The sequence below is a fragment of the Pholis gunnellus genome (genome assembly GCF_910591455.1).
Source record: "Pholis gunnellus genome assembly, chromosome: 18".
Taxonomy (NCBI): domain Eukaryota; kingdom Metazoa; phylum Chordata; class Actinopteri; order Perciformes; family Pholidae; genus Pholis; species Pholis gunnellus.
Genome location: NC_136545.1, coordinates 479214 through 494124, shown reverse-complemented (window position 1 = coordinate 494124; position 14911 = coordinate 479214). Strand labels below are relative to the sequence as shown.

The following is a 14911-nucleotide window of genomic DNA, read 5'->3' as shown; positions in this document are numbered from 1 at the left end:
ACGGCAGTCCACAAACCAATGGGTGACTACATCCACTTCTTATATGCAGTCTTTGGTTGTGTGCCTTCCTTAGAATCAAAACGTTTTATGAATGTCTAAACAGTCCTCAATAGCATATGGCTGGCCCTATCCCATGAGGCATCACTGCAACCAATCAGTGTTGAGGGTCAAATATTTTACAAAACGAGAAAGAATCAGATTTAACAAATGAAAACATTTTGCGAGCCTATTTTGTGTGATTCAGTGAGTGAGAAATGTGCTGATATCCAAACACTGGAAACTCCTTTGCTGAGACGACTGGAAGAGTTTTAACCCGTCTTTCGGCTGCACAGACAATGCTACACTGTGATGGATGACTGACAGCTGCCCGTGCTAGTTGAAACCACACCTGGTTTCACAGCAAGCAGCAGGGAGAGGTCACTGGTGTTTTCTACCTTAGCGATCATTCTACAGAAAGCGATGCGTACCTCCTCGTACAAATCCGTTGGTGGCGATGGCTGATGTGGAGAGGCCGGTTATGGTTGTCACTACGGTGGCCATGGCAACAATCAAACAGGACAGAACTGTAGAGAAAAAAAAAAACGAAAAACACGGTATGACCTTTATGAATCTCTTAAATGAAAAGAATGTGCAACACTGTTAACAGTTTTCTAGCCGGCCTTCCAAAAACAGAGCTCCGTGAAAAGTAACGGCCTGGCCACGAAAGAGAGCTACTGCAGTGAAGTTGGCCACATGTGTCACTTTGTGGTGATATTTCACATCAAAGCGGAGAATTAACAACAAGTGCTGGGAAGGGGGGGGGTTCAGGAACAGTTGGGAGATGTGTTGTGTGTGTGAAGCGAGAAAATAACTGACACGGAGTGTTGAACACTGGGTCAGAAGTGGCCACCCAGCGAGCAGCAGAATGTCAATAAATACGGGCTCGCTAACTTTTCTGCACGGCAACATTTGAATTAGTCAGTTACGTGCAGTCTTTGTCCCATCACTGTAAAACACTGGCTGTGTATCAAACGGGCTCCTGACCTGCCGACACATGATTCTCTGTAGCCCGGGTTGACATCAGTGAAAAGGGAAGTATCAAAATGAGATGAAAAAGGAAAACTTCACCCCCAAAAGAACCGGCTGTATATCTATTACCAGCGTTACCTTGAATTACAAAAGAAAACTTTGTTTTTCTCGTATGCCTCCAGTGAGGAATAAAGAAAAGATTTCCTCAAGAATTCAAGGCAACACAGGGAGAGTAAGGGATTGATTGGACCCAAATAACAAACATCTTTTCTCATGCAGATAGTATAGCTATATAGATATTGCAATATCATATGTACATACTTTCAACAGCATTCTTTCATTTCAAAACATGAAAATGTGTGCAGATTCAAACACTGCTTTTATGACAATGAACAACCTTTATGAATGTTTTAGTTAACTTAGGTTCAAGATTACATAACCGTTAATATGATATTGCCTGTTTGCGTGCTTTTTGGAAATTATGCAAAGGCGGTAATAGGGGAAGTAACAAAATGTCCAGTCCTTTGTCTCTGTTCACACGCCTTCAGCCACAGGCAGATTGCACACACACAACTTCCCAAGTCCAAAAAACTAACTCGCATGGAGGGCTGGAGGATTCTAAACAGGTGAGAGAGTTGTCATGAGAGATCTCTGCTTACCAATTCCAGACTGACCCACGATCCAGGACATGCGGATGAAGAGCATCACACCCCAGATGTTCAGCATGCAGCGGACCTGCAGAGAGGAGGGGTTACTGTGAGCGCATGAGGAGATGGCAACGGCTGGGTTTCTACTAATGAAGGTTCCCACCGTTATTTCATATTGATAATAATAACTTGAAATGCAACACATAGCACGATTTCAACATACATTGTGAGGGGAAGAGTGACAAAGTGTCTCCACACAACTAATTCACCATCGAGATGTCTCGTAAGGTCGTTGTGAAAAAAGCAAACAGCTTTTAACAGCAAACAGAGGAGAGGAAGACTGCTGGTGAGGATAGATTTGTCTCAATGCAGCTTTTTTTACTTTGTTCCCTACCACAGTTTAGAGTAGATGCACCGATACTGATGCACTGCACCACCGTGTGTGTTTGCATCCTATTTGACTTCTCAAGTGGCTGAATGTGACTGTTGTCCTGCAGCATTGATCTCACCTCCTTTTAGAGTTCATTAGAGCCACTGATGGGGAAACAATGACAATTTGGGAGATAAACTCTGAACTTATATGTGAACGATGGAATGTACTTAGTAACTAATATGAGAGTCAGGTGAAAAGTCAAAACATTTTAAAAATGATGTTGACAAAGTTTGAAAGTATTTGAAAATAATCTTTCATCATAATATTGATATTAATTTTTAAAAAAAGGTAGAAATTCAAATTTATTCTCTTGATTTCTGATCCAAAGAAGTACAACTTTATTTCTATGACTTTTATCTTGTTGCGTTATGACTTTATTCTCCTGACCTAAGGCCCGTCACTTTTTCTTGTTAGAACCAAACACATCAAAATGAAATAATAAAAAGGAATGGAAACAAAATAACTTCTGAGCTAAACTACAACAGGGACTGTGTTCAGAATAGCCCACAGTCCTTAATAAAAGCCTTTATAAACCAAGAGACATGAGGAGTGTGAGGTTTGTTTTAGAGAGGAAGTAAGTACTTCTTAAGTCAAAATAAAGCAGGATGATAATGTGCAGACTGCTGACTGTACTTTCAATAAAATGAAACCTGTGTCAAACAGACCTCATGGTGAACCACTTCTCAGTCTTTGTACCTTCCTCACCGACCGACCACTATCTGAGCCACAAGTCATTCACACTCAGAACCCAAAATCATCAACAGAGTGTCGTCTACTTGCACATACAGTTATGATGATAGAGTGGCACACGTTTCACTTTTGATCCACTTAATTGAGTTCAACTGGAACTATTAAAGTAGACAAACAGTGGAGCTATTTCTCTTTCAGCAGGCAAGCTGCAACATTTTAAGTAACATTTACTGTAGTTTCAACTTTGTAGCGTTTTAAGTGAAAATATTCTGTAACTGAGTTTGGCCATCCCACACTGGCTATTGGCCTTGGTCTTACTGTAGCTAATACTGCAGAGCATAACAGGACATCTTTGGACTGTTAGTACGTCTCGATATGTTGAAATATAAATATTTAATGACTGTAAAGGAAAGCAGGGTTTCTGAAAGTGACTCACCAGCACCCCCTTAACCCAGCCAAACTTGACCACTCCTTTGGAGTCGACTGCTTCCTTAGCAGCGGCCTCCTCGGGCGGGGTGAGCTCATCCCCGTTGGCAAAGCCATCCTCAAAGGGCTCCTAAAAACACAAAAAACAGAATCATGTTAATGTTCGGAGAGACATTGCTGTTGTCATTCATAGCTCACTGATGAGACGCATTACGGTAGACCGAGAGCCAGAGCATTCCAATTTGGTACATGGGGGGGAATCCAGGGTGTGTCTCAGGTGGGACAAGGAAGAAATCCCAATGGTGGAGTGTGATGTGCTGAGACAAATGTCAATCATGCAAATAAGCCCCAAAAAAACACTTTTCCACCCAATAGACCAATCAAGTGAAACCAACCAAGTACAAGTGAAAATAAATTCTAAAAACTACAAACTGTAGAAACACTTTGTTTTTCCAAAGAAAAGTTACTTTAACCAAGTCAGATCAGGTTTACAGTTTGGTTTCATTGTTCATGCCGGGGGAAAGAAACGCCACACTCCAGTATTGTCAAGGTTAGAATCGGACCGTAACAGGATAAAGACTGCCCTGTGTAGTGCTCAAAAGAATGCTCTTTAAAAGGCCATTTAGGACAAAGTACAGCTGGGCTACTTTCAATAAACACCACAAAATGAGGTAAAATAATCACGCAATGCGAATGTGAGGAAACCCACCGTCTGACAGATGGACGACACTGGCTCCTAAAAAGCAGACGGAGTGACAGAGCATGTCCGTCCTCAAACACAGGAAGCCTCCCTCCTGCGCACAGACAATGCTGTGACTTTTGGTTTACAGCAAACCTTCCTGCATTCACTCGTAACCAGCTCAGGACAAACACAGGACGTCTACACACTAATCCTTATTCTGACGCTTTGCCCCCCCCACTGACCAGGAAGATTGTACATAAAAAAGGGTGTCAGACAAAAATAAGCCAAACAGCATGACTTCAGAACTGACATCCTTTACAAGCTGCTGAACTGAAGTGAGTCATTCCAATCATTTCCATGGCACAACGTTATGTGGCATTTAATTAGCCTGCTGCTACGCTTAGTGCAAGCCACAATAGAAGTGAGGCTTTGAACAAAGAACACAGACAAGTTTGCGGTCCTGAGAGACTTGCTGCTTAGAAAGATTAAAAAAACATATAACCCCATTTTATATCCGACGACGACCACGATTGTGTTTAGAAAATCTCAAGGCAATCATTATGTAATTATGTAATATACTTTGTTCAAGCTGGGTTTAAGGGCGGCGTTAAGTAAAGTCCATTGGTCCACCAAAAACACATGTGGCTCATCCTTGGGGACAATGAACTAATAATGAACCCACTGCTAACTTTACAGAGGCCCTGTGGAGTTTTTCTTGTAAACAAACAGAATTCAGTGTTTCTCACCTAAACACATTGAGGTCTAAAAAAAAACATGTAAAGTGCATTTTGTTTCTCAGCGGTTACCGCTGATAACACCTCGACCCACGATGGTCGAACCATGCTACGAAAGCGTAGTCCCCCCCTATTACAGATATTGGCATCGTTCGCTGGGTGCTAGCAACCTACTCCCGTGTGCAGACAGGCAATCCCGGCTGTATGGGTTGTAGCTTCTGAAGGAGTGAGCTAATCACACGTTGCATTAAATGGAACACCTGCGGTGCTTGGCACAAAGGGTATTATTTGACTGGAGAAGTTTTGATATTACTTGGTACCGGGTTAGTTCTGATGATATCTTAAAAGTACCCAATTTACAAAACTCTTTATTATTAAGTAAAATAAGCCATCGTCAATAATAAGCCAAGTCTGAACCCAAGCAGTAACGATGTCACTATGGAACCATCTGAGCAAACATCTGATGTCAAAGTACTTGACAGTTTCTAAAAGTATTGTTGTTTGATCCCCATCCAAGGTAGGACACACATTAGATCTTTTGGAGCATGAAAGCATTTACTGAAAGCTCATTATTATCTTTAGCTAGAGGGGGCATCTAAACACTAAAGGATATCAGTGACGAAAACTGACCGACAACATCGTTCTTAGGCCCCGTCTTAAGTGTTACTAAAGACTTGGTTCTGTGAATGGATAATTTACATTCCGATTTGTTAATGTGTCTTTTGTATATTGGTGTGGTTTCATAATCAGACAGTTTTCTCTGGCTATGGATGACCTTGAGGATATGGATCCAGTGGGAGTATTGTGTCATTCTACAGCAGTGCAGAGGAAGTGTGCTTATATAGTTCTGGCCTGCTGTACGGACCATTGATCTGTAGTGATGTGCACATGCCCTCAGGATCCGTGTTCACTGATGACAGTAATGTGCATATCCTAATAGTGGCAAACACTAACTAAATGTACAAATTGACACTTTTCATTGATTCATATTAATTACCCAGACTCTGGCAGCCCGCCATGGTCTACTTTGTCCCGCCACACTTTCATAATGAACCCAAAATAATGTAACACTTCTCAACGGGTAGGCTGGCTGGCTGGCTGGCTGGCACCCATTTTCAGAGCACGGCAAAAGAAATGTTTGCATCTTAGCAGAAGTGGAAAAGTTTATGGATAGAAGCTAAATGCAACATAGTGCAAAAGGAATAAATGATCCCGTACATGTAGTATTCAACTTCAATGTCCACTGAAACTTCTGCTTCGCTGAAGAGACTAAAAAGAGTTGCATCTCTCCCAGAGATCTGATGTAACCTTCCTCACATTAACACATGGAACAAACCACTATGGCATAGTTTTTGTCCGGTTTGTGTACTTTTTTCCCGTTCGAGGTTCGACTGGTGCTCCTTAAATGACGTCATCTTGTTGTGTCCTATTCTTCCCTGTTAGAATGGTTCATCACTGCAGAACTGGTGCTACCAACTGCTCATCTCCACCAACCAACTCCTAATTATCGAACAAAGATGGTGGATGGATACGATCATTCATTTGCATTTTTCTTTCGCTGATGTTTTCGAAGTTGGACTGCTAAGTCCGAAACATTTGAATGGAAACCTGGCCAGTGTCCATGGTAAGATAAAGAGAGGAAACATGAAAACAAATGTGAATGAACATCTCTCAGCATACATATATATATATATATATATATATATATATATATATATATATATATATATATATATATATATATATATATATATATATATATATATATACACATATATACATATATATATATATATATATATATATATATATATATATATATATATATATATATATACACATATATACATATATATATATATATATATATATATATATATATATATATATATATATATATATTATCCAAGAGTGCCCACGGCATGTATCGAGCTGAGCCGTGTGGGGGAGGGAGGGCTTGAGCATCCCTCACTTCACCTGGGCCATCTGTCAACATGAACACCTCAATGACTCAGCAGCACTGCCGCAATCTGCCCATGGCAGCTTTCTTTCCTCTTGAAAGTCATAAAGAAATGTTAGAGTACTCTGTTCAGTTTAAGGGGAAACAATTGAACTCTTAACTTACAAAATCCAACAGAAATGTAGCCATTATTTCATCAACATTTAAGTAACTGGATTCCTGATACTCATATGAATAATTTCTGTCTTTTCTGAATGTGTTGTAACTATGTTATGTTGTTCATTCTGTACATGACATCTATCACACTTCATCGAGATAGATACAAAATAAATTGAACTGAAATTGACATAACTGGATTGTTATGAGTTAAAGGCATTTCATTGCTGATAAAAGAAATCTGGGGATTTTTATTAGCATAAAGCATTCATTTCATTTAGTCTCAGAATGATACATAAGAAAAGAATATTGGTGAAAAGGGGGAGCAGAAGCTAGTGTGGAACTGGGACAGGACATCGCTCTTGACACACAACTTCTGGCTCTACTGGTAGTGCAGGATCCAGTTATGGCTGAATATGAAACGGAGTACCATCAAGTATTGCAAGTGGGAATAAAATGCTTTGTAAAAATGTAAGCCTTCTTTATTAGATATTTCCTACATAATAATGAATTAAATACGTTTTAAAAGGTTTTTGAATGACAGCAAGAAATCAAATGAATTAATGATGCATTTGCAAAAGTTTTTTTTGTGTTTTTTTTAGATGTACACAATTACACAATTTGGTACCGATTGAAAAATTAAAATGTACCCTGCCAAGTTTCAGTTATTAGCAAGATGGTTGACAAACAGCAGATATCTTTTTAGGAGGGATTTCATCTGTGGAGCTAATTGAGTGCATTCATGTGTAGAGGGTATAGCGTGTATTTTACAGATTACATGAGGTACCTGCATTACTCACCATGATCCCACACTTCTGGGATGGGGACTAATGGAGAGAGACCATCAGACAATAGGAGGATATAGACCATCGCCTAGCCCTAAGGCTAACAGTGACAACAGGGTAAAAATAAAAGTCTTGGGATTAGTCCAAAAGATAGCCATTCCCCACAGACACACAGGACAAAGCAAGAAATTAAAAGAATAGCCTAATGCCGTTCTCCAGCCAATGACACAGTGTGCTCTCACTAGGAGTCTAGATTCTACATGACTCACACCCCCGTCCTTTAACTTTTATTAAGTATTTGCTGTCTAACCCATTGTTCTTCATTAGGAACCCCACATGAGCCTGAAGACTGGAGAGCGGTGACCCGCTGAAAGTGAAGCAATGATATCATCCAGCTCTGGGTCACGATGACGCAGTTCTCGGCATCATGCTCAGCAGACATTCTTCTATAAGAGACACAAATCTGTCAAAAACAATAAAAGGGGTTTTGACAAATGCTCTTCATTTGGAACAGAAATACAGTGGAGTAGGAACACGAAAGATAACATTTGTCAAACCGGCTTTGCTCATCGCAATCTTCTTAGAATTACATAAGACTACAGCCAGCAATATTCAAAACAGATTTATCTTTTCCATCTTTGTTTTTGCAATCTAATAGTATCCTGAAAACAGTATTGTGTGAATCATGCCGTCTGTATAAAAGAACTATTTGTGTGTTTGTAATTAAAAAGACACCTACGGCATTTTTTACTGCGACATAAGCAGGAAGCATCCTTCGGTTCTGCCGAGTGAAGCCAATGCTTCATGTCTTAAAGCTGTATTCTCTCTAATGACCATCAGGGGGCGACTCTGAATGTATAGATGTCTATGAGAAAATGACTCTACTTCTCTCTTGATTTATTACCTCAGTAAACATTGTAAACATGAGTTTATGGTCTCAACCTCTAGTTTCAAGTCTTCTTCAATACAGCATGATGTTCATACTTCCAGCAGGATAATGCACCATGTCACAAAGCTCAAATCATCTCAAACTGGTTTCTTGAACATGACGATGAGTTCAATGTACTTCAATGGCCTTTACAGTCACCACGGGAGGAACGGGAGATTCGCATCATGGATGTGCAGCTGACAAATCTGCAGCAACTGCATGATGCAATCATGTCAATATGGACCAAAATCTGTGAGGAATGTTTCCAACAACTTGTTGAATCTATTCTACGAAGAATTAAGGCAGTTTTGAAGGCAAAAGGGGGTCCAACCCAGTACTATCAAGGTGTACCTAATAAAGTGGCCGGTGAGTGTACAGTCTATGGACAAAAACCGGCTCATGGAACCCTCCGATTAAAGGAGTTTCACAAATCAATGCTGAATGATTCGAGTCGGCGTCCTCTAGTATCTCTGATCTATGGTTAAAATTCATTCCTTCCTCCTTAGAGCTATTGAGACCACAGAGCGGACAGAGAGGATGAAATAAAAAGCAACCAACTGTTTATGAAGCGGACACAAAAAAACATTGCCTCTGTTTCAGTGACATCTTTAGAGGGGAGAAGGTTCTGAAGTCCTGATTTGATTTACATCATTTTGTTAGAAATGACGTCTCCCTGCCTCAGCAGACACTAAAAGGATTACATTTCTACAGCGCATTAAACTAAACACCATCTGCTTGGGAGGCAAACATCACCGGGGAAGACTGAAACCCTTTCAGTAACACCAGCAAAAGCCAGAAGAGGACAATTTATTCTTGAGTTCACTTGCTTGCTTTGTGTTAGGAACAGGTTGAAGCCATCAGCTGTTGATGTCGGCTCCCGAGTTTTGGAATTCTTCTGGTGCAACAGCAGCTCTACACGCCACCGAGCAGATATAAAGTAGAGATTCTGACGACGACTCGATAACTGTATCTGGTGTGGCTGAGAGCTCTCCCTGCTGAGAGCACAGCTCAGAGAACAGTGCAGACGACACAGGATGAGCCGTTGAGCATCATCTACATGGCTGAAGCAACACAAAAGCTGGCTTTGCACAATAATGACAGAGCATCCAGAGCCGAGCACGCACGCCACTGCAAACTATTCCGTGACTCGCACGGGCAGCCTTACAAAAAGACTTGAACCTTGGACAAAGACCGTCTCAAAGTCAAGTGAGATTTTAAGTAACTTTTCAAGACCTACTACACATCCTGTGCGACTTAACATATCAAAGGACAGAGCATTTCCAGGAAACGCTGGCATGTTCTGCTGACTACGTACTAATGAATAATCATGAATTATCAGGACTGACGCAACACACCTAATCAAAAAACAAATAAGGCTCCTGTTCAGTCAGTGAGGCTGGAACTGCTCGCTACACCCCCATTAAATCAGTGCAGCCACTTAGTTTTACTGAGGAGAGCATTATGTTGGCTCCTGTAAGAGAGTTGAACATTTCTAAACTAAAAGCCACATGCTGAAGGTTATTTACCCCACATTTAAAGCGAGGAGTTGGGAAAACAACAACTTAGGTATATACGTGAAACTTGACCTCTGCATTAAGGCTGTTGGGATTCCGTGAATGAACCGCTAATCTTGAGCCACAGCTGTGATATTGACAAATATTATTTCTTATTGGCATTTCAATACTGATCAAAACATGTTTGCCAAGGATTCTGATGACATGATGGAAACTGGAAGAGCAAGCACTTTCAATAAAACGGGGGGGGGGGGGGGGGGGTCTCACGCAGATCATTTTCAGGAAGCCCAGTAGAAGTGGGATAAACTACAGCAACATATGTAGTGCTTAAAAGCTTTGTCCATCAGCCAACTGCTTGATGCACAGGAAATTAGACATCTATTATATTAATAATTGATCCATCGTTTCAAGTTATTGATGATTCTGTGATTGCAGCTGAGGATGGGAAATAATAAAAAGTAAGGTTTTATCAATCCGATTCCATTATGGACGCCTCTTATTGTAAAATAACTTTCTTTGTTATTCTCAGCTGTAGTGGTTATTTGTTTAGAAACACACAAATCAAATAAGGAAATAGATTGCATTTTTAATTTCAATATTTGCATAAATTAAATAAAGAACGTTGGCATTGGTAGTTAATGATGATTATGAGCTAGTGTTAAGTTAAACAGGTTATAATTCCCTCCATTTCTGTGAAAATGTACAAGATTACATTAGAACACATAACAGTATAACACCTGCGCCCAATACTCGCCCATTTCTTACTGAAGAGAGCTTGAACACATCATAATGCAACCTCCATACGTTAGCTACATTATTTAGTCCAGCAGCACTGCGCTGACCACTACCTGCTAACCGCTAACATTAAATAGCACTCCCCCTTTTTGGGGGGGTTTGGCTTTTGAAGTGCAGAGAGTTGCAGCCTCTGTGGGCTGTTAGCATGGCTTGTTAGACTTTTAGTATTAGTTAACAATATCTCAATAGCACCGTCCCTTGGTACACTGTGTCCGATGTACGTATTAGTTTCATTGCAGTGGTCAGCATCTTTGGAGCCAGGCGGATGCTGATGGGTTCTCAGATACCTATTTCAGTCCCCCGTCCTCCCTGCGTGACTCGGTTAGAGACCGAGAGGAACGATCAGATGTCCACCGTCTCAGACATCTCACCATTGTTTGAAAAAACCTCCCACCACTCAGTTCATTATTCTTTTACTGCACTAAAACTCTCCCAGAGTTGGATTCCCTGCAACCCACTGAGGCCTGTTGATAGAACCAAAAATGGCCCGGCCCGCCACTGCAGAGACTTCTGTTTATGAATTGTGTCGAATTACTATTAGACTCTGGCGCGAGTGTGAAAGAGGCGACGAGTGAGGCACCGGGAAAACAGTGAGGAGCTTTGTTGTTCTGCAAGATAGCGGCATCTGTAAGTGGACCCAGATGGAGAGGGAGCTTTGGGAACAGTGATCGGTTTTAGTTTGGGGGGGATGGACCATGTGTTGGGCATTGGAAGCAGGGATGGGCCCCTCATTGGTTTCAGTATTTATCTACTGTACACGACTTTAGCTGGGGATTGGCCCTGTAATGAACGTAGGGATAGGACTGCATTTGCCCTTTTACGGTTACATTGAGCTCCTATGGCCCGTTGACTACAAACGTTCCGTCACATGTGCTTTGTAGAAGCATGCGTTGATAGAAGCGGGCCACCGAAAAGGACTTAACTTTACCATTGAGCTGAATTTGAGCAGATTGTGGGCACATCCTGCCATACGGCTCGTTTACAAGCACACATGTGGCAGCTTGTAAACACGTATACATGAAAGGATGACTGACCATTTTCCATGATGCTACGTACACGCTCACAGGAAGTTGACCTCCAAACATCCTTGACTAGTTCGTCAAACGGTTTCCTTCTCTGCAGACATGCGGTATGTAAATACAGACAGAGCTCTCATTGTCTACGCGTCCTAAGTTCAAGGTGAATAACTAGGAGCTGGGAACCTTGACTTTTATTAGCACATAATTGAAGGGAACAAGAGAAAAACACGCATTTCCCTTTTTAGAGGCCAACTTAAACAAAAGGGAAGAATGCTGATAAAAATGTACACGGTCTTATCAACATTTTGATTATTTAGTGTAGAGATATATTGAAAGCCTTTGATACTAGTGTCAGGACGATACACAGGTTTTGATACACATACAATACTTTTTTTAATACCCAACTATGAGGAACAAAGACAATTATTCCCAGAAAAAGATACTTTGCCCGAATAAAGTAGAGTTTGAAACAAGCAACTTATGATTCTAATCAGAAACTTTCGGATCAAAGAATACATTTGAGCAACCGTTGCTACTTTCAGCATGATTGCTCTGAGGCATTGTTAGACCTTTGATTAATACACATACAAAAACTGTGGAACACCCTACCCAAAAACACTAGAGGCAGCCTCTGTTGACATTTTAAAGCATCTATTTCACCAAGCCTCTTTTTTAACACCACTTTATGTGCGTTCCACAGAGCCCCACATCTGTCTTTCAAATGATCTTTTATGTATTTAATCACTTTTATGTCTCAACGTTTGTATTTATTATTATTTTTTTTATTTATTTTTGCCATTTTAAATGTTTTCCCGTTTTTAATCATCTGTTGAAATTTTCTAACTACACTTAAAATGCATGCTTTTTTCCAACCACTTATCTGTAAGAAGGAACATTTTGCACTATCATGTGAGAAAGTGATGTCAACATCACCCCCACCCCACCCCACCACCCCACCCCCCACCGAGACCAACCGAGCCCCGAAGTGGAAATAGTGCACGTGCTTTGCTTTTGCTGAGCTTAGCAGTGCTGGGAGCGGCCGGTCGATGCAGCGCAGGCTGCAGGCGACAGGAAACGTGATCATGAAGGTCGTCGCTGTTTTGTTCCTAGAAGGGGACAAAATTCCAGAGAAGGCAGAGGAGGGAATTTTGTGTGCGTTTCCATGTTGGAAAATATTATTGTAACCCCAACAAACGTTTTCCAGATGTTTAACCCAAGTGTTTCATTTGGATGTTGCATACATCAAATGCTTAGCACTGAAAGGACTCCTTAAAGGAACTCAAGCTTTTCCACTGTAACACTCAGAGGGCCCTAGATTAAAGAACAGCTTCCCTTTGTTTTCTTTGCTACATTCTTGTACAATTATATGCACCATTGTGCTGTGTATGCATACATTAAAGTATCTTACATGGGGAGCTGGGGGTCTGGTTAGAAGTGACATTGACTAAATAGGTTTTCTAGTTTGTATTCATCTTCCAGCACTGGTCCAGTCGGGACAGTCGGCTCTTGAGTAGACTGTCCCGGTGTGCCTCTTACACTGCCCTCAGGCCAACCAGTATTTTTAATCCCCGACATGTTTGGTTCAGTCAATACAGGGATCAGCTCCGACACTTTTCACTGCTACACCTTACACCCACTGCTGTGTGAAGCACTGACACAATTATCATCAGATACAGTTTAACCTGAAGGCCAGTCCATCAGGGATCTCTGTACCCACCGCTGGCCCACACAGTGATGGACGTACCGGCTGAACAGGACACCGGTCTCTTCAAGCTGCAGAGAGGGCGCTGTTTCCTGACATTTGGGCCCAACACCAAACTGTGCGAGGTGTTTCTAAAGATTCTCATGTTCTTAGCAGCGTGACGCAATAAACCTGCATTCCACAAGTCACAAGCTGCTTTTTGTCGGCGAGGTTTTTCAGGTTCCAACAAGTTATCTGGACATTCTGGGCTCCCATTTCTAATCCGGACGCACGTCAAGCAGTTTGAAGTCCATCTGACCATCTCTTCTCTTGATTTAACAGATCTCCTCCATTTCATTCAACAGGCTTGACTAAACTTACTTAGTACTTTAGGGCTACGAAAGAAAAGGGTTAGCCCCTCCCTCATTACCAGAGGTGCCCTTGAGCAATGCTCTTAACCCTCAACAAGTTACAACAACCAAAAGGTAAACACTTTCTCAGATGATTTCAATCCACCAACAGCCCACCAGTCATTAATGGTCGTCAAACTCTAGTAGAATCCCGGTTACAGCCCTAGACCTTTGAAAGTTTTTATGGATTTATTGAAAATCGTGCTGAAAAAGCTCTGCTTGCTTTTCACTAAATCTGTATAACTGTACCTAGACTTCACCTCACGGTAAGGCAAACCATGTACTCCTAGTTGAATTACTCTATATGTGAGCTGGTACAAATGGTCTCAGGAGGGGGGGGGGGGGGCTGTGCTATTTCTGACATCAGGTTCCATGTGACGCACGTGGATGTGGGGACAAGGAGGGGGCCAGGTCCTCTGCAGACAAAGAGCACACTAACCCACACAGAGGTTTACGAGCTGTGTGTGTGTGTGTGTGTGTGTGTGTGTGTGTGTGTGTGTGTGTGTGTGTGTGTGTGTGTGTGTGTGTGTGTGTGTGTGTGTGTGTGTGTGTGTGTGTGTGTGTGTGTGTGTGTGTGTGTGTGTGTCAACAGCTGTAAGGCCATCAGCCATGGCTGATGCTGAGACAAAAGGACTCCCTCTCCTGTCAAAGGCCACACCAGAAGCCCAGGGCGTCCTTTGCTTCCTGTTTCTGTGTACAATCTATGCAGCAAAACAAAGAGAAGGGGGAGTAGTGTAGAAACAGGGGGGAGGGACTGATTGCTTAAAAAAAACACAGAAAACTAAACGTACAACACTGACAACACGTCCATTGTGCAAGCTCACAACATCTCCTGTAAAGAGCAGCAAACTCAACATGTAGTCAGAGCAGAGCAGCTGGCACCTTGTTGTTCTCTGGTTTGTCTTTTTTTATTCCACAAACACCAACATTCATGGGGGTGATATGGGTGGAAGGCTAAACTCAAATTTCATGAGAAGTGGACCTGATTGAGTCAGTACACTAGACGCGTGTCAGGACATGTTCAGCAGAAAGCCTCTGAGGAC

At 41.6% G+C, this 14911-nt stretch overlaps 1 protein-coding gene across 1 annotated transcript in view; it reads right to left on the bottom strand.

The window, feature by feature from the left end:
• slc12a2 (solute carrier family 12 member 2) overlaps positions 1-14911 on the bottom strand; it is a 56482-nt gene that overhangs the window by 35439 nt on the left and 6132 nt on the right. The window contains exons 2-4 of the mRNA XM_079179715.1: positions 3215-3334; positions 1668-1743; positions 468-563 (exon numbers count right to left, since the gene is read on the bottom strand). Of these exons, the coding sequence (XP_079035841.1) occupies positions 468-563; positions 1668-1743; positions 3215-3334 (292 nt within the window). The remainder of the gene's footprint in view (positions 1-467; positions 564-1667; positions 1744-3214; positions 3335-14911) is intronic.